Source organism: Antedon mediterranea, chromosome 6 (assembly GCF_964355755.1).
Source record: "Antedon mediterranea chromosome 6, ecAntMedi1.1, whole genome shotgun sequence".
In the NCBI taxonomy this organism is placed as follows: domain Eukaryota; kingdom Metazoa; phylum Echinodermata; class Crinoidea; order Comatulida; family Antedonidae; genus Antedon; species Antedon mediterranea.
Genome location: NC_092675.1, coordinates 24,407,664 through 24,435,657, shown reverse-complemented (window position 1 = coordinate 24,435,657; position 27,994 = coordinate 24,407,664). Strand labels below are relative to the sequence as shown.

General features: G+C 33.6%; 2 protein-coding genes across 2 annotated transcripts; both read left to right on the top strand.

Annotated features, from left to right (window-relative positions):
- The first annotated feature begins 701 nt into the window (after positions 1 to 701).
- Positions 702 to 16,120, top strand: LOC140052519 (uncharacterized). Its single transcript, XM_072098128.1, has 13 exons — positions 702 to 888; positions 2,351 to 2,701; positions 3,383 to 3,490; positions 4,639 to 4,803; positions 8,202 to 8,385; positions 8,963 to 9,340; positions 9,625 to 9,948; positions 10,078 to 10,401; positions 10,527 to 10,850; positions 10,981 to 11,304; positions 11,436 to 11,759; positions 11,892 to 12,195; positions 16,091 to 16,120. Exons 1-13 carry the CDS (start codon positions 819 to 821, stop codon positions 16,118 to 16,120), a joined length of 3,210 nt encoding a protein of 1,069 aa, XP_071954229.1. The 5' UTR covers positions 702 to 818.
- A 3,735-nt stretch (positions 16,121 to 19,855) lies between these two features.
- On the top strand, positions 19,856 to 27,682 carry LOC140051729 (uncharacterized). The gene is made up of 12 exons (XM_072097024.1): positions 19,856 to 20,148; positions 20,291 to 20,614; positions 20,758 to 20,923; positions 21,237 to 21,547; positions 21,690 to 22,013; positions 23,089 to 23,412; positions 23,555 to 23,878; positions 25,421 to 25,473; positions 26,490 to 26,676; positions 26,820 to 27,143; positions 27,286 to 27,440; positions 27,669 to 27,682. Exons 1-12 carry the CDS (start codon positions 19,856 to 19,858, stop codon positions 27,680 to 27,682), a joined length of 2,799 nt encoding a protein of 932 aa, XP_071953125.1.
- The last annotated feature ends 312 nt before the right edge of the window (positions 27,683 to 27,994 follow it).

Below are 27,994 nucleotides of genomic sequence, written 5' to 3'. Positions count from 1 at the left end.
CGAATAGTATAACATTTATACATAGGCATAGACCTATATTTTTTATAACCCACACGTAGCCTAGATTCTTGTCATTTGATGGGACAATTGTGGGCCACATGGTTTTCAATTAAATACATTTTATGAAGCACTCCTAAAGCGTTTTATGTTTTACATTCGTGCATGTGAGGCATATAAGTTCATTCAGTGTAAAGATGACATTTCATATTTTTGTTTTTCACCTGAAATTATTTGCCACATTACACTCATAAGCATTCGTGTTTATATATTGTTAGAAAACAATAATCTGAAAATGTAGACTGAATAGAAGTGGTAGTTTGATTGATTTTAATTAACAAAAAGTAAATAAATGACATAAAAACGGGCATAAAAAATACATTTTTCAAATTAAAATTAAAATATATGTCACTAAATAAAATACTATAGTGCCCTTTAAAAGTTAAAATAAGAAAATGTTCCATCCATTTGTCCACTAGTTATTTTCCCATTCCATCTCACCATGACTTTCTAAATTGGGATATAAAAGTCAAAATACAGATAAATCAACGTCAATTCACTTATCCAATTGCTTTTAACCAATACAATACACACACATTCTGTTGAAATTGAATTGTACTGATCAGTTGTATATGCTTGGCTAAGCAGAACCTTCATAAAGGATACAATACAATTTGCCTTTCAATAACCAATATTTAACTAGCTCTGATATTACAAACACATATCGAAACATACTGTAGGAAATATAACTGATTTTGCCGCATATCATGGATAAGTAGGCCTATTAAAGATTGAGACGTGCTTACGGTCTATCGAGAAAAATGAAGCGGTTAATCTTGTCATTTTTTCTCTTTGTTTCAACACACACCTCTATAAATGCCAGGGAAACAGGTTAGTGGCTACTGACTATAGTTAGTTAGGCACAGTGAATCAACTAATTTAATGGTTAATAACGATTTTGCTATGAATAGTGAGAAAAGGTTTATAGATGCGAAAGTAAAATAAATTAATATAAAATAGGAATATTACAATTAATTGCTATTAATGTCTGTCTATACAAAACAGACAACAGTGTCTAGTGTGCCATGCATGAAGTACGTGTCACCAGAGACACTGTACGCTAACAAACTTTAAATTTAATGTCTCACTCGAATCTTTACGTGATCATGGTGTTAGAAAAATATACCTTTTTAAAGTACATCAATTAAAATATCTTTTTTTTTTATCATCCCAGTTTTCTGAATTATTTAAAATGACACTGGATGTACTTTGACAACATTGCACTATCGCTGTACACTTTGTTTCCACACTGTCAATATTACCTCTATACAATTTATCAGACTAAACAGTTGACGTTGTACAGCCTTTTGTTGGACCATAGTCGCGGCACCTATTTCTCTAGGCCCTAACCTAAATCTTTTCTGTCTCTTCAATTCTTTGCAGTATAACATAATACCAATACTTGAATATCGTTGTTGTTAAATACAAAGGGCAAAACGATGAATACATTTGCTGTGGGCCTAATATGGCTGCCAAGTGTGTTATTACAGAAATAAGTGCTCAAAATGATTTATTCTCTTTATTCAAATATTCAGTTTCGCAATAATAGTATTATGTATTCAAGCAAGAAAAAAAGTATATTAGTACATAAATATTTAACATAAATATATAACATATTTAAATGTTAATATAAAGATGTTGTTTCTTTTTTTTTGAGGATCTGGTTTAGAAGTAAAACGTTTTCTCAATCAAATCAACAAAATATTATAAATATTTTGAATAAAGAAATATGTAACGCCCTTTTTAAAACTTTCAAGATTCTTTATTCATCGTCATATAAATACATACATGATATGTGGTTACCTGGGTATAAAATTCAAGACGAGATAATAAATACAGCAACAAAACAAACATGACATAAAAAGTGAAAAATACAAACAGAACAATTAGTGTAACTGACAATTAAATAATTGGTTATAGAAAAATATATAGTATTTATGCTATCAGTATGAAAATAATTACTAAATTTAGTTACTGTAATTAATTAAGTCCTACACAGTTATAAATAAATATAATAAATAAGATACGTTGCAGTCCATTGGTCGATAATGATTCAATAAAATAGTCTATCTATGAAAATTGGTATTATCTAACGGTATGTAAATATATATAAACATTTTTTTGGTATATGAAGTATAGCTACTTTTGTTGAACCAATTTATATTATTTTGGGAAGTAGACACTTTTGTTGAACCAATTTATGTTATTTTTGGTAAGTAGATTAATCGCTTTTGTTGCAACAGTTTTCTGGGAAGTAGTCATTTTTGTTGAAACAATTTACATTATTTTGCAGATTCTTATGTCTATTTAAGGCCAACGAACATACGTTGGGCTGACCTAAACAACCCGTCTGTAACAGTTGTTCAACATACAAGTGGTGGTCTGATTATAATCTACGATGGACAGGAAAACGTTTTTCTTTTACCAGGGAATTCAAGTGGCACAATAACCATAGACGTACATGGTTTTTTGGAAGCAAGTAAAATTTGGCAAACTCCAGAACATACTTCATCGTACACAACCTTTGAATTTGAGCTGATACCACTAACGATTGTCTCAACAATAAAAGTAGATACTACTTTGAGTACGTCGGTGGAAATTGATATGCCGTCGGGAGGACAAATGTCAATTTTATTTACACCTGGTAAGTTTGCATACTTAAAAAGGTGATATAGAGTTTTCAAGTGTCGCTCACAAATGATATCTTTTCCTGGTTAAACATGTTCTTCTCTCTCCCTCCAAACACGGCTAAGTACTCCCAGCTCCACCCCTACTGCAAATTTTCATATCAATCCTGGTCAGTTAATACATTTTCACTTTACATACTTCCAGACATTGTACTGGTTCTGTAATTTGTTGGCCAACTAGAGGTCCATATTAATCTCGCGTCCATACCACATAATTATGAATTTGCCCCAGTATATTAATCAGTAATATTTATTATCATTAGCGATATTAGTTAAAGTAATAGCATCTTGCGTTCAAAGATAAATGAGAAGATAAATGAGAGAATTAATGAATCTTTGATTAAAAAAAATTATTATATAATTAATGTAGGCCTATATTATTATATATATAATTACTATCATGCTCACATGATTAATTTTTAATTAGGTTCATAAAGTTTGTTATGATGATTCATAAAAGAAAGTTATTGGTTTCAGAAGATGAATGCACTGAACATTATTGTATTATTTGTAGGACCATACATTTCGAAAATATGTTCTGTTTTGTTTTAGTTTGTTATTTATAATATATAACAAAATATATAACAAAGTTTGCAAAATTCATCTTGAATAAATTATAAACTACCTTACATTTTCAGGAAGTTTAGATAACCTTGGTAACGATACAGTGGACATTTCAGTTTGTTTTACTAACATTGGTGATGAAACCCAGTTATTAAACATACCTACGTCTGTTGATCCGAAAGGTGAGTCGAACTGTTTAAATACCTTTAAACAACTATTGTATACCTAAAATGAAAGGTTTTTATTTTTTTTTAAGTAGGTGTAGACTAATCTATTAGATTCATTAGATTTACCTTGACTGTTAAACTTTAAGGATAATAGATTCGATTTGGCATTGGCTACGCTTTTAGATTTCATTGAATATATTTAGTTTCTTCTTCTTTGGAATACAGTAGAATCAGAGCATAGCGTTTGAGTCCCACGTAAACGAAATTCTTTAATCGGCATTAACAATCAAACTACAACTGTAAGAGCTTGTGTTAATCATTTTGTTGAAATACATATTATTACAATATATTGTAAAAATTATATAATTATATACATAATATATGATTTATATAACTCTCGAAGAAAGCTTACTAACTTGTTTTTGTGGGAATATTTAGATACCGTGATAAAACGTGGTTCTCTTGTGGGCTTGTGTGATTGAATGGAGAGAATAATTTAATAATAATAAATTATAATAATTAAATAGTTAACTATTTGTCCATATAATACTGTCCTGTATCACTTGTAATAATATGTTCGTTTTACTATTTCTTCATATAGATATTGTAATCATAACATGTATCACTCTGTTTTGCTATTTCCTCATAATATAAGAGAATTTATTATTTATTAGTGTTTGTATCCGTCACTATTAGTATATTGTAATGTTATTTTGTTTGTATTTGTATTTTATTATTTAAAGAGTTGGAGTTGGATAGCCGAGTGGTTAGGACACTTGACTGTCATACAGATAGACCCGGGTTCAATTCCCGACAACTCCCAGTCCACTCAGCTGTAAATGAGTACCTAGTTGAAAATACTAGGGAGAAAAAGGCGGCGTGGAAAGGAACTGGCCACCCTACCACACAGACCCGGGTTCAATTCCCGACAACTCCCAGTGCACTCAGCTGTAAATGAGAAAAGCAAAGCTCGTGAGAGGCAGCCCATAACATTGAAATATAAAAAAAAACAGGACAACACGGGGAACTCGAAAGAGGACAAAATGAAGACTTTGTAACGAAATATAAAAACTGTCATCTTTTTTATTTTATATTGCCCTAAAAACATACGCTGTCATCTATTTGATTTGTATGTTTTATCTAACTGTACAATTTCTCTACAGGTAAACTCATTCAGCCGATAACCCGTTTTGATCTGACGTTGATAGACAAAAACACTGGTCAGGAGGTTAATTTAAATGAATCAATTATTGTTTCTGTTCCTATACTACCTGGTTCAGCAAAACAAGGTGATGTCGTCCAATCCTTTTATTACGAGAAGTTAACCGGTAAGCAAATGTTTCATTTATTAATTACAATTATTTTACTTAGGCCTACCTAACCAAAGTTAGCTTGTCATGGTACATCCTGTCTTCCCCCTTGATGCCGTTAATACCGAAGGCAGTCTAACACAAGTACACTGTACATTTGAACTGATATCTCAATTTTGTGCTCAAATCTATCAATTAGGTAACCACAACTGCACAGGTAAATTCAGGAATAACTTTATCTTAGCTTGATGGGGAAATAAAGGCATGATTTTCAAATACTGGAGAGTAGAAACAACCTTTGTTTTTCTAAGCTAAGTCACTTAAAATAGACCACCACTATAACGAACTGTACCGACTCTGACTGTACCTTTGCCCTGTAATTAGCGTTTATTTTCTGGGCTAACAAATATATTGGTTTTTTTTTCACTGAGAGATTTCTAACATTCTTCACGGTCTACTGAGTTCAGTGCTTTCTCCACTCGTGCCTTTTGTTCATGTTACGTAATCGTTGTTTTGTTCACAATCGCTACTTTTAAACTGTAAGCGTTCTGTCTAACGTGAGTGGTGTTGAAAATTTGCGATAATTAAAAAATCTGAAACTCTCTATTGGAACTGAAAATATAAATCTCAGAACGGAAATTAAATCTCTGAAATCTTAATTAATTTAAATTTAATTAAACTACCACTCCCCCCCCCCCCACCCGACTCAAAACTAAAATCATGGACAAGATGTATAATAAACAAAGAAGAACAAATAAAATCTTTACGTGAACCAAGTTATAGAAACAGAGCATAGGCCTATAACTTATCCATAGTTAAGGCCGAAATATATGAACTAAAAATAACGCAAATTGCCATCGACTCGGATTTTGAAGTAAAACGAGCCAAGAAACAAATTGTAGAATGCCAGAAAAGGTATGGAACAACCCAAACAAGCGATGATTTATCGCTACCTTCACGACGAGTATCATTATCAGTAAAAAAATCAGAACGCTATACATGTATGGTTATGTATGTTGGTTTCGCAGAAAAAAGGTTCTGAATCCTGACTTACATAAGGTAGTTTTACTAATGATGGCCCATTAAAGTGACACCACTTATCACAATATTACAACTACCATGAATAATGAAAGTAAACGTCATGGCTTGCTGATTTCCGTATATTATACTTTATCCAATTCATGTACAATCTAGAAATAATTATTTACCAAAATTACTTTAGCTTCAATTATGTATTACTAGATCATGTCCACAGATGGTTCTCGAATAGGCCTACATAGTAATTTCAGCGTAAAAGAACTGGCGATTTCAAATGTACGTAACGCATGACTATAAAACATTGTCGTTTACATAAACAAATAAATAGACACAATAATTTATGTAGTCAACCAAAATTAGCACCCTGGAAATTACTTCCAAAAGAGAAACTTGTCACAAAATGAGTCCAAATGTTTGATTTGGATTTATTTAACAAACCCAATTTTTGTTTTCTATCTAACATTATTGTTGAGGGTTAGGGATGAGGGATACAAAGAGGAACACTTTTTTAATATATTCTTTATAATAAATTATTCTTTATATTTCTTTATTATTTATATTTATTTTTATAAGTAACGACATATTTTTTTATAGGCTTATAAATAATATACCACTAAATAGAGTAAAACATTTCCGATTTAATAACTATGTTAAAATTGTCACTGTCATAGTCGATTGAAATAGTAAAGTACGTGTAACGATACACCACTACGACGTTTATATTTTTTTGTAATTATTAATTTATACAAAAGATGAGAAGCAACTGTCAGTAATAAATTATTATAATTATTGTTATGTGTTTATAATCTAAAAGTAGGGGCTACCCACACTCACAGTAATAAAGTTTATTAGTATATTTGTTTATATTATATCTAGCGGTACAAACACACACAATAAGAAATTAAATGCGATTTAAATGGCGATAAGACTACGTGCACTTAATACCAAAACAAAACGGTTTAGGTGCTCGTTTGTACCTAATGCTATACACTTATATAACTCCAGAGTACAAAGGTAAAATGTAACCGCTTTTGTTTATTTTTATAGTTTTAATGCTTTTATATAAACTTTAAATCATCGTTAGTTCAATATAATAATAAATCATATAATATAATTAAATAATAATAATTTTTATCTAATTTTAACAATTTTTAGCCTCTTAACTTTTTGTGTGTGTTTTTGTAAATTGTATTTTATATTTTTGTATTTTGCCAGTTTTCAAATCACATTTCTGTTTTTTAAATGGACAATAAAGTATATATGACTATGATGATCAAACGTGGTTAATACCTATAGTATTGTATAGCATTACAATACTGTTTATGTTTATTCTCCAAGGGCCCATAAATTTACTTACTTGTGTTAAACTATGGATGTATGCAAGCATGGTTAAACCAAATAATTGGGAATGTTCCATTCATTGCAAATCAATACATTTGTATAAACGTATATTAAATCTATCAAAATATTATTTTTTAAAGAAAATCGGCCTGTCTTCAACATTATGATACTGTACTCGAGCTGTTCAAATCGTTGAACCTAAATTCGTTTAATTGTCAATAACTTATTATCTAACTAAATTGAATTAGTAAACAGGGTTACATCAGGTTAAAATCAGTACCGAGATTCTCGGTCTGTCTTCAACATTATGATACTGTACTCGAGCTGTTCAACCGGTTTTCAGCTATTGAAAACAATTATCGTAGGAGGAGATAGGAAAATGCGAAGTATCCTCGTATTATTGTGTGCAGGTATTTTTTCATGAGGATATCCATTAGACAGTGTATACCACGATCAGAAAACACCCCTATTGGGGGCAAATCGTTGAACCTAAATTCGTTTTAATTGTCAATAACTAATTATCTAACTAAATTTAATTAGTAAAAAGGGTTAAATCAGGTGGTTAAAATCAGTACCGAGATTCTAACCAACTTTATATACCATCGAGTAAATATTTTAGAAATAACACGCGATTTACCGAATTTTGCCTTTACGTAAATTTATATATAGTCTTAGATACACTAAACACAGTAACTCAATATACTGCACGACCTCATCCAGCGCCGACTTGATAATATATTGTCATTCGCTAAAGTGGAAAAGGTATTTTAACATAACAAAAAAGGACTTGTCATTATGTGTGTTTTTTACTTTGTTAAATTAAATATTAAGCTGAAATTTAGTGTACAGGGGGGAAAAATATTTAACATTTTATTATCCTATTATTGATAAACTAACAACACTTATTATTTATGATAATGAAGATTCAGAGTAAATTATATTGTCATTTTATTGTCATGTAATGAAACATACAAAGAACAATAAATAAACAACAAATTATAGTACACTAAAACAGGTTTTACTGTAATACATATTAGGTGCATGGAAACCACAAGACTATGGACATATTGAGGTGTTTTCTGGTGAGCTGTACTGGGTAGCATCACTCCCACATTTGTCACTGTGGCAGGGAGGAATTGTTTCTGATGAGCAAACTTGTCTTAATGTATCTGTGTGTTTAGATTATGATTGTACGCAACCTGTTCCTGACCATTACGTTGAGTAAGTATTTATTATGATTGTAATTAACATACCTAAGTAGGTTTTTGTCTTTGAGGATTGTAGGTTATAATATTCAATCAATGTTTTAGTGAAATATTATTACGTTATTGAGTGTGCAATGTCTTTATATGCGAATACTGCAATTTCGGTTTGGGCGTTTAGTTTTGTTAAACAGTGAGAAACCACATGCGCGATATGAGGCTTTGACTGATCACATTCGAGCAACCTGTCAACCTGCAGTGTCCGCCGTATAAAATTTACCATTTTGTTTTTTATACGCATTCAACAGTAATATTATAGACGTAAACTACAATTATATTTGACTAAAAAGAACCCTATCTATAAAATAAACCACCTCTTGTATCGGCTTCTTTATATTAATGTCAATGGAATAAAAATAACCATACACACATGATTAAAAGTTAGTTGGATGATTCAATGCCGGTCATATACTAAGACTGTGTATTTCTTTTTTTCACATTGTTGCCATAGTCATAGGTTCGAACGTTTTGTCATAGCCATATATCCAGCAGACATATAACCATAATTAATTTTCGGTTGTTTTTTTTTTCTCCAGAATTGTCGGACATAGTTATTCATATGGATACTCAAATTTCACTGATGCGAGTGGAAAAGTAGTTTTCACTGTCAAGACAAACTCTGAAGTAAATGTGACAACCCGTTGCACCATCAATAATGAAACCATTACTATACAATTGAATACAACCAACCAAGATGCAGAATGTTCTAAAGCTCTTTTTCTTATGAAATGTCTTACATGTAATGGTTTTATGTGTGGAAGTGGTGAATGTATTGGATATGATACATTATGTAATGGAAAAATGGACTGTAGTGACGGAAGTGATGAATTTAACTGTACCCAATCGGGGTGTGTTCGTATAATGACTTGTAGTGATGACAAATGTCTAACTTATGTCCCCGATTACGATGTCAAGTAAGTTTAATACACCCATTATTAGTTTTAGCGCAATCACCACCATTACACATTTAACATGTGGAGAGTTTCTCATAACAATTTTTGGTTTTCGACAGAACAACTAAATTTCATTGCACATTAAATACTATGCAGATTAGATTGTTTTACGTTTTAATACTTTAATAATGTGTTACAAGTTCTGTTTAGTTTGTTGGAGATTTCATTAGAATAATATAATCAAGATAGACTTATTGTTTAAACAATGTACAATACAAATATTCTTGTTATTTAACCTGTGTTAGTGTGCTGGATATTTCATCTGGAAAAATTGAAATGTACACCACTAATGATAACGGTACTGTATGTGTTGCTGCTACGGTCGGTGAATCCGTAACTGTTTCTGCGTTATGTGAAGATGGATCAATGGCAAATGCAACTGTAACTCCGGAAAGCACTGGTAATTGTCAAGTAGGAACTTGTAGCAGTGTTGCTCTTATCCTCCAATGTCGTGTACAAACAACACAATTACCAGAATCATTTACTACACCATATGAAATGGGTTGTGTTCGTATAAAAACTTGTGGTGACGAAAAGTGCCTTGAACCAGTTATGTTCAGAAACATAAGGTAAGTTTAAAATAATCGAATTATTAATTAAAAAAAAATTACTCTTTCTCACTATTATATATTTATAATAATGGAGTTGTATTTGAAAAAATGCTATTAAAAGTGATTATTCTGTAACCTACATTTCAGTGTACTGGAGATTTCATCAGGTAGAATTCAAAAGTACACCACTAATGAAAACGGTACAGTATGTGTTGCTGCTACGGTCGATGAATCCGTAACTGTTTCTGCGTTATGTGAAGATGGATCAATGGCAAATGCAACTGTAACTCCGGAAAGCACTGGTGATTGTCAAGTAGGAACTTGTAGCAGTGTTGCTCTTATCCTCCAATGTCGTGTACAAACAACACAATTACCAGAATCATTTACTACACCGTATGCAATGGGTTGTGTTCGTATAAAAACTTGTGGTGACGAAAAATGCCTTGAACCAGTTATGTTCAGAAACATAAGGTAAGTTTCAAATAATCGAATTATTAATAAAACAATTTTTACTCTTATTATTATATATTTATAATAATAGAGTTGTATTTGAAAAAAATGCAATTAAAAATGTTTATTTTGTTACCTATATTTAGTGTGCTGGAAAATTCATCAGGTAGAATCGAAAAATACACCACTAATGAAAACGGTACAGTATGTGTTGCTGCTACTGTCGGTGAATCTCTAACTGTTTCTGCGTTATGTGAAGATAGATCAATGGCAAATGCAACTATAACTCCAGAAAGCACTGGTGATTGTCAAGTAGGAACTTGTAGCAGTGTTGCTCTTATCCTCCAATGTCGGGTACAAACCACACAATTACCACAATCATTTACTACACCATATGAAATGGGTTGTGTTCGTATAAAAACTTGTGGTGACGAAAAGTGCCTTGAGCTAGTTATGTTCAGAAACATAAGGTAAGTTTCAAATAATCGAATTATTAATTAAAAAAAAATTTACTCTTTCTCAATATTGTATATTTATAATAATGGAGTTGTATTTAAGAAAATGCAATTAAAAATGTTTATTTTGTAACCTATATTTTAGTGTGCTGGAGATTTCATCAGGTAGAATTGAAAAGTACACTAGTAATGAAAACGGTACAGTATGTGTTGCTGCTACGGTCGGTGAATCCGTAACTGTTTTTGCGTTATGTGAAGATGGATCAGTGGCAAATGCAACTGTAACTCCGGAAAGCACTGGTGATTGTCAAGTAGGAACTTGTAGCAGTGTTGCTCTTATCCTCCAATGTCGTTTACAAACAACACAATTACCAGAATCATTTACTACACCATATGAAATGGGTTGTGTTCGTATAAAAACTTGTGGTGACGAAAAGTGCCTTGAGCCAGTTATGTTCAGAAACATAAGGTAAGTTTCAAATAATCGAATTATTAATTAAAAAAAAGATTACTCTTTCTCACTATTGTATATTTATAATAATGAAGTTGTATTTGAAAAAAATGCAATTAAAAATGTTTATTTTGTAACCTATTTTTTAGTGTGCTGGACATTTCATCAGGTAGAATTGAAAAGTACACCACTAATGAAAATGGTACAGTATGTGTTGCTGCTACGGTCGGTGAATCCGTAACTGTTTCTGCGTTATGTGAAGATGGATCAATGGCAAATGCAACAGTAACTCCGGAAAGCACTGGTAATTGTCAAGTAGGAACTTGTAGCAGTGTTGCTCTTATCCTGCAATGTCGTGTACAAACAACACAATTACCAGAATCATTTACTACACCATATGAAATGGGTTGTGTTCGTATAAAAACTTGTGGTGACGAAAAATGCCTTGAACCAGTTATGTTCAGAAACATAAGGTAAGTTTCAAATAATCGAATTATTAATAAAAAAAAAAGATTACTCTTTCTCACTATTGTATATTTATAATAATGGAGTTGTATTTGAAAAAAATGCAATTAAAAATGTTTATTTTGTAACCTATATTTTAGTGTGCTGGAGATTTCATCAGGTAGAATTGAAAAGTACACCACTAATGAAAACAGTACAGTATGTGTTGCTGCTACGGTCGGTGAATCTCTAACTGTTTCTGCGTTATGTGAAGATGGATCAATTGCCAATGCAACACTCACTCCGGAAACCACCGGTGATTGTGTTGTAGGAACTTGTAGCGAAGTTGCTCTTATTCTCCAATGTCGGGAACAAACAACACAATTACCAGAAACATTTACTACTCCGTATGCAATGGGTTGTGTTCATATTCAAACTTGTGCTGACGACCAGTGTCTTGAACCAGTTATTTTTACAAACATAACGTAAGTTTTAAATAATATGTTCGGTTACTAATCAAAGTTATTCTCCCATATTTTATGGAAATTAAGTATTGAGGCTGTATGTTCATTGATGATATTATTTTCTGTTAAATTTACTATTGTTTGTTTACCTGTTTTGTTTTAGCGTGTTGGAGAAGTCATCAGGAATAATTGAAATGCATACCACTAATGTTAACGGTACTGTATGTGTTGCTGCTACGGTCGGTGAATCAATTACTGTTTCTGCGTTATGTGAAGATGGATCAATTGCCAATGCAACAGTCACTCCGGAAACCACCGGTGATTGTCAAGTAGGAACTTGTAGCGAAGTTGCTCTTATTCTCCAATGTCGGGAACAAACAACACAATTACCAGAAACGTTTACTACACCGTATGCAATGGGTTGTGTTCATATTCAAACTTGTGCTGACGACCAGTGTCTTGAACCAGTTATTTTTAAAAACATAACGTAAGTTTTAAATAATATGTTTCGGTAACAAATTAAAGTTATTCTTCCATAATTGATAGAAATTAAGTATTGATGCCGTATTTTCATTGATGATATTATTTTCTATTACATATACTATTGTTTGTTTACCTGTTTTGTTTTAGCGTGTTGGAGATGTCATCAGGAATAATTGAAATGCACACCACTAATGTTAACGGTACTGTATGTGTTGCTGCTACGGTCGGTGAATCAATTACTGTTTCTGCGTTATGTGAGGATGGATCAATTGCTAATGCAACAGTCATTCCGGAAACCACCGGTGATTGTGTGGTAGGAACTTGTAGCGAAGTTGCTCTTATTCTCCAATGTCGGGAACAAACAACACAATTACCAGAATCATTTACTACACCGTATGCAATGGGATGTGTTCATATTCAAACTTGTGGTGATGACCAATGTCTTGAACCAGTTATTTTTAAAAACATAACGTAAGTTTTAAATAATATGTTTGGTTACAAATCAAAGTTATTCTCCCATATTTTATGGAAATTAAGTATTGAGGCTGTATGTTCATTGATTATATTATTTTCTATTACATTTACTATTGTTTGTTTACCTGTTTTGTTTTAGCGTGTTGGAGATGTCATCAGGAATAATTGAAATGCATACCACTAATGTTAACGGTACTGTATGTGTTGCTGCTACGGTCGGTGAATCAATTACTATTTCTGCGTTATGTGAGGATGGCTCAATTGCTAATGCAACAGTCATTCCGGAAACCACCGGTGATTGTGTGGTAGGAACTTGTAGCGAAGTTGCTCTTATTCTCCAATGTCGGGAACAAACAACACAATTACCAGAATCATTTACTACACCGTATGCAATGGGTTGTGTTCATATTCAAACTTGTGCTGACGACCAGTGTCTTGAACCAGTTATTTTTTCAAACATAACGTAAGTTTTAAATAATATGTTTCGGTTACAAACCAAAGTTATTCTTCCATATTTCATGGAAATGAAGTATTGAGGCTGTATGTTCATTGATGATATTATTTTCTGTTAAATTTACTATTGTTTGTTTACCTGTTTTGTTTTAGCGTGTTGGAGAAGTCATCAGGAATAATTGAAATGCATACCACTAATGTTAACGGTACTGTATGTGTTGCTGCTACGGTCGGTGAATCAATTACTATTTCTGCGTTATGTGAGGATGGCTCAATTGCTAATGCAACAGTCATTCCGGAAACCATCGGTGATTGTGTTGTAGGAACTTGTAGCGAAGTTGCTCTTATTCTCCAATGTCGGGAAGAAACAACACAATTACCAGAATCATTTACTACACCGTATGCAATGGGATGTGTTCATATTCAAACTTGTGGTGATGACCAATGTCTTGAACCAGTTATTTTTACAAACATAACGTAAGTTTTAAATACTATGTTTGGTTACAAATCAAAGTTATTCTCCCATATTTTATGGAAATTAAGTATTGAGGTTGTATGTTCATTGATGATATTATTTTCTGTTAAATTTACTATTGTTTGTTTACCGGTTTTGTTTTAGCGTGTTGGAGAAGTCATCAGGAATAATTGAAATGCATACCACTAATGTTAACGGTACTGTATGTGTTGCTGCTACGGTCGGTGAATCAATTATTGTTTCTGCGTTATGTGAAGATGGATCAATTGCCAATGCAACAGTAACTCCCGAGACCACCAGTGATTGTGTTTTAGGAACTTGTAGCGAAGTTGCTCTTATTCTCCAATGTCGGGAACAAACAACACAATTACCAGAAATATTTACTACACCGTATGTAATGGGTTGTGTTCATATTCAAACTTGTGCTGACGACCAGTGTCTTGAACCAGTTATTTTTACAAACATAACGTAAGTTTTAAATAATATGTTTCGGTAACAAATCAAAGTTATTCTTCCATAATTGATAGAAATTAAGTATTGATGCCGTATTTTCATTGATGATATTATTTTCTATTACATTTACTATTGTTTGTTTACCTGTTTTGTTTTAGCGTGTTGGAGAAGTCATCAGGAATAATTGAAATGCATACCACTAATGTTAACGGTACTGTATGTGTTGCTGCTACGGTCGGTGAATCAATTACTGTTTCTGCGTTATGTGAAGATGGATCAATTGCCAATGCAACAGTCACTCCGGAAACCACCGGTGATTGTCAAGTAGGAACTTGTAGCGAAGTTGCTCTTATTCTCCAATGTCGGGAACAAACAACACAATTACCAGAAACATTTACTACACCGTATGCAATGGGTTGTGTTCATATTCAAACTTGTGTTGACGACCAATGTCTTGAACCAGTTATTTTTACAAACATAACGTAAGTTTTAAATAATATGTTTGGTTACAAATCAGAGTTATTCTCCCATATTTTATGGAAATTAAGTATTGAGGCTGTATGTTCATTGATGATATTATTTTCTGTTAAATTTACTATTGTTTGTTTACCTGTTTTGTTTTAGCGTGTTGGAGAAGTCATCAGGAATAATTGAAATGCATACCACTAATGTTAACGGTACTGTATGTGTTGCTGCTACGATCGGTGAATCAATTACTGTTTCTGCGTTATGTGAAGATGGATCAATTGCCAATGCAACAGTCACTCCGGAAACCACCGGTGATTGTCAAGTAGGAACTTGTAGCGAAGTTGCTCTTATTCTCCAATGTCGGGAACAAACAACACAATTACCAGAAATATTTACTACACCGTATGCAATGGGTTGTGTTCATATTCAAACTTGTGCTGACGACCAGTGTCTTGAACCAGTTATTTTTACAAACATAACGTAAGTTTTAAATAATATGTTTCGGTTACAAACCAAAGTTATTCTCCCATATTTTATGGAAATTAAGTATTGAGGCTGTATGTTCATTGATGATATTATTTTCTGTTAAATTTACTATTGTTTGTTTACCTGTTTTGTTTTAGCGTGTTGGAGAAGTCATCAGGAATAATTGAAATGCATACCACTAATGTTAACGGTACTGTATGTGTTGCTGCTACGATCGGTGAATTAATTACTGTTTCTGCGTTATGTGAAGATGGATCAATTGCCAATGCAACAGTCACTCCGGAAACCACCGGTGATTGTCAAGTAGGAACTTGTAGCGAAGTTGCTCTTATTCTCCAATGTCGGGAAAAAACAACACAATTACCAGAAATATTTACTACACCGTATGCAATGGGTTGTGTTCATATTCAAACTTGTGCTGACGACCAGTGTCTTGAACCAGTTATTTTTACAAACATAGCGTAAGTTTTAAATAATATGTTTCGGTTACAAACCAAAGTTATTCTCCCATATTTTATGGAAATTAAGTATTGAGGCTGTATGTTCATTGATGATATTATTTTCTGTTAAATTTACTATTGTTTGTTTACCTGTTTTGTTTTAGCATGTTGGAGAATTCATCAGGAATAATTGAATTGCATACCACTAATGTTAATGGTACTGTATGTGTTGCTGCTACGGTCGGTGAATCAATTACTGTTTCTGCGTTATGTGAAGATGGATCAACTGCCAATGCAACAGTCACTCCGGAAACCACCGGTGATTGTCAAGTAGGAACTTGTAGCGAAGTTGCTCTTATTCTCCAATGTTGGGAACAAACAACACAATTACCAGAAATATTTACTACACCGTATGCAATGGGTTGTGTTCATATTCAAACTTGTGCTGACGACCAGTGTCTTGAACCAGTTATTTTTTCAAACATAACGTTAGTTTTTAATAATATGTTTCTGTTACAAACCAAAGTTATTCTTCCATATTTTATGGAAATGAAGTATTGAGGCTGTATGTTCATTGATGATATTATTTTCTGTTAAATTTACTATTGTTTGTTTACCTGTTTTGTTTTAGCGTGTTGGAGAAGTCATCAGGAATAATTGAAATGCATACCACTAATGTTAACGGTACTGTATGTGTTGCTGCTACGGTCGGTGAATCAATTATTGTTTCTGCGTTATGTGAAGATGGATCAATTGCCAATGCCACAGTAACTCCCGAGACCACCAGTGATTGTGTTTTAGGAACTTGTAGCGAAGTTGCTCTTATTCTCCAATGTCGGGAACAAACAACACAATTACCAGAAAAATTGACTACACCGTATGTAATGGGTTGTGTTCATATTCAAACTTGTGCTGACGACCAGTGTCTTGAACCAGTTATTTTTACAAACATAACGTAAGTTTTAAATAATATGTTTCGGTAACAAATCAAAGTTATTCTTCCATAATTGATAGAAATTAAGTATTGATGCCTTATTTTCATTGATGATATTATTTTCTATTACATTTACTATTGTTTGTTTACCTGTTTTGTTTTAGCGTGTTGGAGAAGTCATCAGGAATAATTGAAATGCATACCACTAATGTTAACGGTACTATATGTGTTGCTGCTACGGTCGGTGAATCAATTACTGTTTCTGCGTTATGTGAAGATGGATCAATTGCCAATGCAACAGTCACTCCGGAAACCACCGGTGATTGTCAAGTAGGAACTTGTAGCGAAGTTGCTCTTATTCTCCAATGTCGGGAACAAACAACACAATTACCAGAAACATTTACTACACCGTATGCAATGGGTTGTGTTCATATTCAAACTTGTGGTGATGACCAATGTCTTGAACCAGTTATTTTTACAAACATAACGTAAGTTTTAAATAATATGTTTGGTTACAAATCAGAGTTATTCTCCCATATTTTATGGAAATTAAGTATTGAGGCTGTATGTTCATTGATGATATTATTTTCTGTTAAATTTACTATTGTTTGTTTACCTCTTTTGTTTTAGCGTGTGGGAGAAGTCATCAGGAATAATTGAAATGCATACCACTAATGTTAACGGTACTGTATGTGTTGCTGCTACGATCGGTGAATCAATTACTGTTTCTGCGTTATGTGAAGATGGATCAATTGCCAATGCAACAGTCACTCTGGAAACCACCGGTGATTGTCAAGTAGGAACTTGTAGCGAAGTTGCTGTTATTCTCCAATGTCGGGAACAAACAACACAATTACCAGAAACATTTACTACACCGTATGCAATGGGTTGTGTTAATATTCAAACTTGTGGTGATGACCAATGTCTTGAACCAGTTATTTTTACAAACATAACGTAAGTTTTAAATAATATGTTTCGGTTACAAATCAGAGTTATTCTCCCATATTTTATGGAAATTAAGTATTGAGGCTGTATGTTCATTGATGATATTATTTTCTGTTAAATTTACTATTGTTTGTTTACCTGTTTTGTTTTAGCGTGTTGGAGAAGTCATCAGGAATAATTGAAATGCATACCACTAATGTTAACGGTACTGTATGTGTTGCTGCTACGATCGGTGAATCAATTACTGTTTCTGCGTTATGTGAAGATGGATCAATTGCCAATGCAACAGTCACTCCGGAAACCACCGGTGATTGTCAAGTAGGAACTTGTAGCGAAGTTGCTCTTATTCTCCAATGTCGGGAACAAACAACACAATTACCAGAAATTGTTACTACACCGTATGCAATGGGTTGTGTTCATATTCAAACTTGTGCTGACGACCAGTGTCTTGAACCAGTTATTTTTACAAACATAACGTAAGTTTTAAATAATATGTTTCGGTTACAAACCAAAGTTATTCTCCCATATTTTATGGAAATTAAGTATTGAGGCTGTATGTTCATTGATGATATTATTTTCTGTTAAATTTACTATTGTTTGTTTACCTGTTTTGTTTTAGCGTGTTGGAGAAGTCATCAGGAATAATTGAAATGCATACCACTAATGTTAACGGTACTGTATGTGTTGCTGCTACGATCGGTGAATTAATTACTGTTTCTGCGTTATGTGAAGATGGATCAATTGCCAATGCAACAGTCACTCCGGAAACCACCGGTGATTGTCAAGTAGGAACTTGTAGCGAAGTTGCTCTTATTCTCCAATGTCGGGAACAAACAACACAATTACCAGAAATATTTACTACACCGTATGCAATGGGTTGTGTTCATATTCAAACTTGTGCTGACGACCAGTGTCTTGAACCAGTTATTTTTACAAACATAACGTAAGTTTTAAATAATATGTTTCGGTTACAAACCAAAGTTATTCTCCCATATTTTATGGAAATTAAGTATTGAGGCTGTATGTTCATTGATGATATTATTTTCTGTTAAATTTACTATTGTTTGTTTACCTGTTTTGTTTTAGCGTGTTGGAGAATTCATCAGGAATAATTGAATTGCATACCACTAATGTTAATGGTACTGTATGTGTTGCTGCTACGGTCGGTGAATCAATTACTGTTTCTGCGTTATGTGAAGATGGATCAACTGCCAATGCAACAGTCACTCCGGAAACCACCGGTGATTGTCAAGTAGGAACTTGTAGCGAAGTTGCTCTTATTCTCCAATGTCGGGAACAAACAACACAATTACCAGAAACATTTACTACACCGTATGCAATGGGTTGTGTTCATATTCAAACTTGTGGTGATGACCAATGTCTTGAACCAGTTATTTTTACAAACATAACGTAAGTTTTAAATAATATGTTTGGTTACAAATCAGAGTTATTCTCCCATATTTTATGGAAATTAAGTATTGAGGCTGTATGTTCATTGATGATATTATTTTCTGTTAAATTTACTATTGTTTGTTTACCTGTTTTGTTTTAGCGTGTTGGAGAAGTCATCAGGAATAATTGAAATGCATACCACTAATGTTAACGGTACTGTATGTGTTGCTGCTACGATCGGTGAATCAATTACTGTTTCTGCGTTATGTGAAGATGGATCAATTGCCAATGCAACAGTCACTCTGGAAACCACCGGTGATTGTCAAGTAGGAACTTGTAGCGAAGTTGCTCTTATTCTCCAATGTCGGGAACAAACAACACAATTACCAGAAACATTTACTACACCGTATGTAATGGGTTGTGTTCATATTCAAACTTGTGCTGACGACCAGTGTCTTGAACCAGTTATTTTTAAAAACATAACGTAAGTTTTAAATAATATGTTTCGGTAACAAATTAAAGTTATTCTTCCATAATTGATAGAAATTAAGTATTGATGCCGTATTTTCATTGATGATATTATTTTCTATTACATTTACTATTGTTTGTTTACCTGTTTTGTTTTAGCGTGTTGGAGAAGTCATCAGGAATAATTGAAATGCATACCACTAATGTTAACGGAACTGTATGTATTGCTGCTACGGTCGGTGAATCAATTACTGTTTCTGCGTTATGTGAGGATGGATCAATTGCTAATGCAACAGTCATTCCGGAAACCACCGGTGATTGTGTGGTAGGAACTTGTAGCGAAGTTGCTCTTATTCTCCAATGTCGGGAACAAACAACACAATTACCAGAATCATTTACTACACCGTATGCAATGGGATGTGTTCATATTCAAACTTGTGGTGATGACCAATGTCTTGAACCAGTTATTTTTACAAACATAACGTAAGTTTTAAATAATATGTTTGGTTACAAATCAAAGTTATTCTCCCATATTTTATGGAAATTAAGTATTGAGGCTGTATGTTCATTGATGATATTATTTTCTATTACATTTACTATTGTTTGTTTACCTGTTTTGTTTTAGCGTGTTGGAGATGTCATCAGGAATAATTGAAATGCATACCACTAATGTTAACGGTACTGTATGTGTTGCTGCTACGGTCGGTGAATCAATTACTATTTCGGCGTTATGTGAGGATGGCTCAATTGCTAATGCAACAGTCATTCCGGAAACCACCGGTGATTGTGTGGTAGGAACTTGTAGCGAAGTTGCTCTTATTCTCCAATGTCGGGAACAAACAACACAATTACCAGAAACATTTACTACACCGTATGCAATGGGTTGTGTTCATATTCAAACTTGTGTTGACGACCAGTGTCTTGAACCAGTTATTTTTACAAACATAACGTAAGTTTTAAATAATATGTTTCGGTTACAAACCAAAGTTATTCTCCCATATTTTATGGAAATTAAGTATTGAGGCTGTATGTTCATTGATGATATTATTTTCTGTTAAATTTACTTTTGTTTGTTTACCTGTTTTGTTTTAGCGTGTTGGAGAATTCATCAGGAATTATTGAATTGCATACCACTAATGTTAACGGTACTGTATGTGTTGCTGCTACGGTCGGTGAATCAATTACTGTTTCTGCGTTATGTGAAGATGGATCAATTGCCAATGCAACAGTCACTCCGGAAACCACCGGTGATTGTCAAGTAGGAACCTGTAGCGAAGTTGCTCTTATTCTCCAATGTCGGGAACAAACAACACAATTACCAGAAACATTTACTACACCGTATGCAATGGGTTGTGTTCATATTCAAACTTGTGCTGACGACCAGTGTCTTGAACCAGTTATTTTTTCAAACATAACGTAAGTTTTTAATAATATGTTTCGGTTACAAACCAAAGTTATTCTTCCATATTTATGGAAATGAAGTATTGAGGCTGTATGTTCATTGATGATATTATTTTCTGTTAAATTTACTATTGTTTGTTTACCTGTTTTGTTTTAGCGTGTTGGAGAAGTCATCAGGAATAATTGAAATGCATACCACTAATGTTAACGGTACTGTATGTGTTGCTGCTACGGTCGGTGAATCAATTACTGTTTCTGCGTTATGTGAGGATGGATCAATTGCTAATGCAACAGTCATTCCGGAAACCACCGGTGATTGTGTGGTAGGAACTTGTAGCGAAGTTGCTCTTATTCTCCAATGTCGGGAACAAACAACACAATTACCAGAATCATTTACTACACCGTATGCAATGGGATGTGTTCATATTCAAACTTGTGGTGATGACCAATGTCTTGAACCAGTTATTTTTACAAACATAACGTAAGTTTTAAATAATATGTTTGGTTACAAATCAAAGTTATTCTCCCATATTTTATGGAAATTAAGTATTGAGGCTGTATGTTCATTGATGATATTATTTTCTATTACATTTACTATTGTTTGTTTACCTGTTTTGTTTTAGCGTGTTGGAGATGTCATCAGGAATAATTGAAATGCATACCACTAATGTTAACGGTACTGTATGTGTTGCTGCTACGGTCGGTGAATCAATTACTATTTCGGCGTTATGTGAGGATGGCTCAATTGCTAATGCAACAGTCATTCCGGAAACCACCAGTGATTGTGTTTTAGGAACTTGTAGCGAAGTTGCTCTTATTCTCCAATGTCGGGAACAAACAACACAATTACCAGAAATATTTACTACACCGTATGTAATGGGTTGTGTTCATATTCAAACTTGTGCTGACGACCAGTGTCTTGAACCAGTTATTTTTACAAACATAACGTAAGTTTTAAATAATATGTTTCGGTAACAAATCAAAGTTATTCTTCCATAATTGATAGAAATTAAGTATTGATGCCGTATTTTCATTGATGATATTATTTTCTATTACATTTACTATTGTTTGTTTACCTGTTTTGTTTTAGCGTGTTGGAGAAGTCATTAGGAATAATTGAAATGCATACCACTAATGTTAACGGTACTGTATGTGTTGCTGCTACGGTCGGTGAATCAATTATTGTTTCTGCGTTATGTGAAGATGGATCAATTGCCAATGCAACAGTCACTCCGGAAACCACCGGTGATTGTCAAGTAGGAACTTGTAGCGAAGTTGCTCTTATTCTCCAATGTCGGGAACAAACAACACAATTACCAGAAACATTTACTACACCGTATGCAATGGGTTGTGTTCATATGCAAACTTGTGGTGATGACCAATGTCTTGAACCAGTTATTTTTACAAACATAACGTAAGTTTTAAATAATATGTTTGGTTACAAATGAGAGTTATTCTCCCATATTTTATGGAAATTAAGTATTGAGGCTGTATGTTCATTGATGATATTATTTTCTGTTAAATTTACTATTGTTTGTTTACCTCTTTTGTTTTAGCGTGTTGGAGAAGTCATCAGGAATAATTGAAATGCATACCACTAATGTTAACGGTACTGTATGTGTTGCTGCTACGATCGGTGAATCAATTACTGTTTCTGCGTTATGTGAAGATGGATCAATTGCCAATGCAACAGTCACTCTGGAAACCACCGGTGATTGTCAAGTAGGAACTTGTAGCGAAGTTGCTCTTATTCTCCAATGTCGGGAACAAACAACACAATTACCAGAAACATTTACTACACCGTATGCAATGGGTTGTGTTCATATTCAAACTTGTGGTGATGACCAATGTCTTGAACCAGTTATTTTTACAAACATAACGTAAGTTTTAAATAATATGTTTGGTTACAAATCAGAGTTATTCTCCCATATTTTATGGAAATTAAGTATTGAGGCTGTATGTTCATTGATGATATTATTTTCTGTTAAATTTACTATTGTTTGTTTACCTGTTTTGTTTTAGCGTGTTGGAGAAGTCATCAGGAATAATTGAAATGCATACCACTAATGTTAACGGTACTGTATGTGTTGCTGCTACGGTCGGTGAATCAATTACTGTTTCTGCGTTATGTGAGGATGGATCAATTGCTAATGCAACAGTCATTCCGGAAACCACCGGTGATTGTGTGGTAGGAACTTGTAGCGAAGTTGCTCTTATTCTCCAATGTCGGGAACAAACAACACAATTACCAGAATCATTTACTACACCGTATGCAATGGGATGTGTTCATATTCAAACTTGTGGTGATGACCAATGTCTTGAACCAGTTATTTTTACAAACATAACGTAAGTTTTAAATAATATGTTTGGTTACAAATCAAAGTTATTCTCCCATATTTTATGGAAATTAAGTATTGAGGCTGTATGTTCATTGATGATATTATTTTCTATTACATTTACTATTGTTTGTTTACCTGTTTTGTTTTAGCGTGTTGGAGATGTCATCAGGAATAATTGAAATGCATACCACTAATGTTAACGGTACTGTATGTGTTGCTGCTACGGTCGGTGAATCAATTACTATTTCGGCGTTATGTGAGGATGGCTCAATTGCTAATGCAACAGTCATTCCGGAAACCACCAGTGATTGTGTTTTAGGAACTTGTAGCGAAGTTGCTCTTATTCTCCAATGTCGGGAACAAACAACACAATTACCAGAAATATTTACTACACCGTATGTAATGGGTTGTGTTCATATTCAAACTTGTGCTGACGACCAGTGTCTTGAACCAGTTATTTTTACAAACATAACGTAAGTTTTAAATAATATGTTTCGGTAACAAATCAAAGTTATTCTTCCATAATTGATAGAAATTAAGTATTGATGCCGTATTTTCATTGATGATATTATTTTCTATTACATTTACTATTGTTTGTTTACCTGTTTTGTTTTAGCGTGTTGGAGAAGTCATCAGGAATAATTGAAATGCATACCACTAATGTTAACGGTACTGTATGTGTTGCTGCTACGGTCGGTGAATCAATTATTGTTTCTGCGTTATGTGAAGATGGATCAATTGCCAATGCAACAGTCACTCCGGAAACCACCGGTGATTGTCAAGTAGGAACTTGTAGCGAAGTTGCTCTTATTCTCCAATGTCGGGAACAAACAACACAATTACCAGAAACATTTACTACACCGTATGCAATGGGTTGTGTTCATATTCAAACTTGTGGTGATGACCAATGTCTTGAACCAGTTATTTTTACAAACATAACGTAAGTTTTAAATAATATGTTTGGTTACAAATGAGAGTTATTCTCCCATATTTTATGGAAATTAAGTATTGAGGCTGTATGTTCATTGATGATATTATTTTCTGTTAAATTTACTATTGTTTGTTTACCTCTTTTGTTTTAGCGTGTTGGAGAAGTCATCAGGAATAATTGAAATGCATACCACTAATGTTAACGGTACTGTATGTGTTGCTGCTACGATCGGTGATTCAATTACTGTTTCTGCGTTATGTGAAGATGGATCAATTGCCAATGCAACAGTCACTCTGGAAACCACCGGTGATTGTCAAGTAGGAACTTGTAGCGAAGTTGCTCTTGTTCTCCAATGTCGGGAACAAACAACACAATTACCAGAAACATTTACTACACCGTATGCAATGGGTTGTGTTCATATTCAAACTTGTGGTGATGACCAATGTCTTGAACCAGTTATTTTTACAAACATAACGTAAGTTTTAAATAATATGTTTGGTTACAAATCAGAGTTATTCTCCCATATTTTATGGAAATTAAGTATTGAGGCTGTATGTTCATTGATGATATTATTTTCTGTTAAATTTACTATTGTTTGTTTACCTGTTTTGTTTTAGCGTGTTGGAGAAGTCATCAGGAATAATTGAAATGCATACCACTTATGTTAACGGTACTGTATGTGTTGCTGCTACGATCGGTGAATCAATTACTGTTTCTGCGTTATGTGAAGATGGATCAATTGCCAATGCAACAGTCACTCCGGAAACCACCGGTGATTGTCAAGTAGGAACTTGTAGCGAAGTTGCTCTTATTCTCCAATGTCGGGAACAAACAACACAATTACCAGAAATATTTACTACACCGTATGCAATGGGTTGTGTTCATATTCAAACTTGTGCTGACGACCAGTGTCTTGAACCAGTTATTTTTACAAACATAACGTAAGTTTTAAATAATATGTTTCGGTTACAAACCAAAGTTATTCTCCCATATTTTATGGAAATTAAGTATTGAGGCTGTATGTTCATTGATGATATTATTTTCTGTTAAATTTACTTTTGTTTGTTTACCTGTTTTGTTTTAGCGTGTTGGAGAATTCATCAGGAATTATTGAATTGCATACCACTAATGTTAACGGTACTGTATGTGTTGCTGCTACGGTCGGTGAATCAATTACTGTTTCTGCGTTATGTGAAGATGGATCAATTGCCAATGCAACAGTCACTCCGGAAACCACCGGTGATTGTCAAGTAGGAACCTGTAGCGAAGTTGCTCTTATTCTCCAATGTCGGGAACAAACAACACAATTACCAGAAAAATTTACTACACCGTATGCAATGGGTTGTGTTCATATTCAAACTTGTGCTGACGACCAGTGTCTTGAACCAGTTATTTATACAAACATAACGTAAGTTTTAAATAATATGTTTCGGTAACAAATCAAATTTATTCTTCCATAATTGATAGAAATTAAGTATTGATGCCGTATTTTTATTGATGATATTATTTTCTATTACATATACTATTGTTTGTTTACCTGTTTTGTTTTAGCGTGTTGGAGAAGTCATCAGGAATAATTGAAATGCATACCACTAATGTTAACGGTACTTTATGTGTTGCTGCTACGGTCGGTGAATCAATTACTGTTTCTGCGTTATGTGAGTATGGATCAATTGCTAATGCAACAGTCATTCCGGAAACCACCGGTTATTGTGTGGTAGGAACTTGTAGCGAAGTTGCTCTTGTTCTCCAATGTCGGGAACAAACAACACAATTACCAGAATCATTTACTACACCGTATGCAATGGGATGTGTTCATATTCAAACTTGTGGTGATGACCAGTGTCTTGAACCAGTTATTTTTACAAACATAACGTAAGTTTTAAATAATATGTTTGGTTACAAATCAAAGTTATTCTCCTATATTTTATGGAAATTAAGTATTGAGGCTGTATGTTCATTGATGATATTATTTTCTATTACATTTACTATTGTTTGTTTACCTGTTTTGTTTAGCGTGTGGGAGAAGTCATCAGGAATAATTGAAATGCATACCACTAATGTTAACGGTACTGTATGTGTTGCTGCTACGGTCGGTGAATCAATTACTGTTTCTGCGTTATGTGAAGATGGATCAATTGCCAATGCAACAGTCACTCCAGAAACTACCGGTGATTGTCAAATAGGAACTTGTAGCGAAGTTGCTCTTATTCTCCAATGTCGGGAACAAACAACACAATTACCAGAAAAATTTACTACACCGTATGCAATGGGTTGTGTTCATATTCAAACTTGTGCTGACGACCAGTGTCTTGAACCAGTTATTTATACAAACATAACGTAAGTTTTAAATAATATGTTTCGGTAACAAATCAAAGTTATTCTTCCATAATTGATAGAAATTAAGTATTGATGCCGTATTTTTATTGATGATATTATTTTCTATTACATTTACTATTGTTTGTTTACCTGTTTTGTTTTAGCGTGTTCGAGAAGTCATCAGGAATAATTGAAATGCATACCACTAATGTTAACGGTACTGTATGTGTTGCTGCTACGGTCGGTGAATCAATTACTGTTTCTGCGTTATGTGAGGATGGATCAATTGCTAATGCAACAGTCATTCCGGAAACCACCGGTTATTGTGTGGTAGGAACTTGTAGCGAAGTTGCTCTTATTCTCCAATGTCGGGAACAAACAACACAATTACCAGAATCATTTACCACACCGTATGCAATGGGATGTGTTCATATTCAAACTTGTGGTGATGACCAGTGTCTTGAACCAGTTATTTTTACAAACATAACGTAAGTTTTAAATAATATGTTTGGTTACAAATCAAAGTTATTCTCCTATATTTTATGGAAATTAAGTATTGAGGCTGTATGTTCATTGATGATATTATTTTCTATTACATTTACTATTGTTTGTTTACCTGTTTTGTTTTAGCGTGTGGGAGAAGGCATCAGGAATAATTGAAATGCATACCACTAATGTTAACGGTACTGTATGTGTTGCTGCTACGGTCGGTGAATCAATTACTGTTTCTGCGTTATGTGAAGATGGATCAATTGCCAATGCAACAGTAACTCCGGAAACTACCGGTGATTGTCAAATAGGAACTTGTAGCGAAGTTGCTCTTATTCTCCAATGTCGGGAACAAACAACACAATTACCAGAAAAATTTACTACACCGTATGCAATGGGTTGTGTTCATATTCAAACTTGTGCTGACGACCAGTGTCTTGAACCAGTTATTTATACAAACATAACGTAAGTTTTAAATAATATGTTTCGGTAACAAATCAAAGTTATTCTTCCATAATTGATAGAAATTAAGTATTGATGCCGTATTTTTATTGATGATATTATTTTCTATTACATATACTATTGTTTGTTTACCTGTTTTGTTTTAGCGTGTTGGAGATGTCATCAGGAATAATTGAAATGCATACCACTAATGTTAACGGTACTGTATGTGTTGCTGCTACGGTCGGTGAATCAATTACTGTTTCTGCGTTATGTGAGGATGGATCAATTGCTAATGCAACAGTCATTCCGGAAACCACCGGTGATTGTCAAGTAGGAACTTGTAGCGAAGTTGCTCTTATTCTCCAATGTCGGGAACAAACAACACAATTACCAGAATCATTTACTA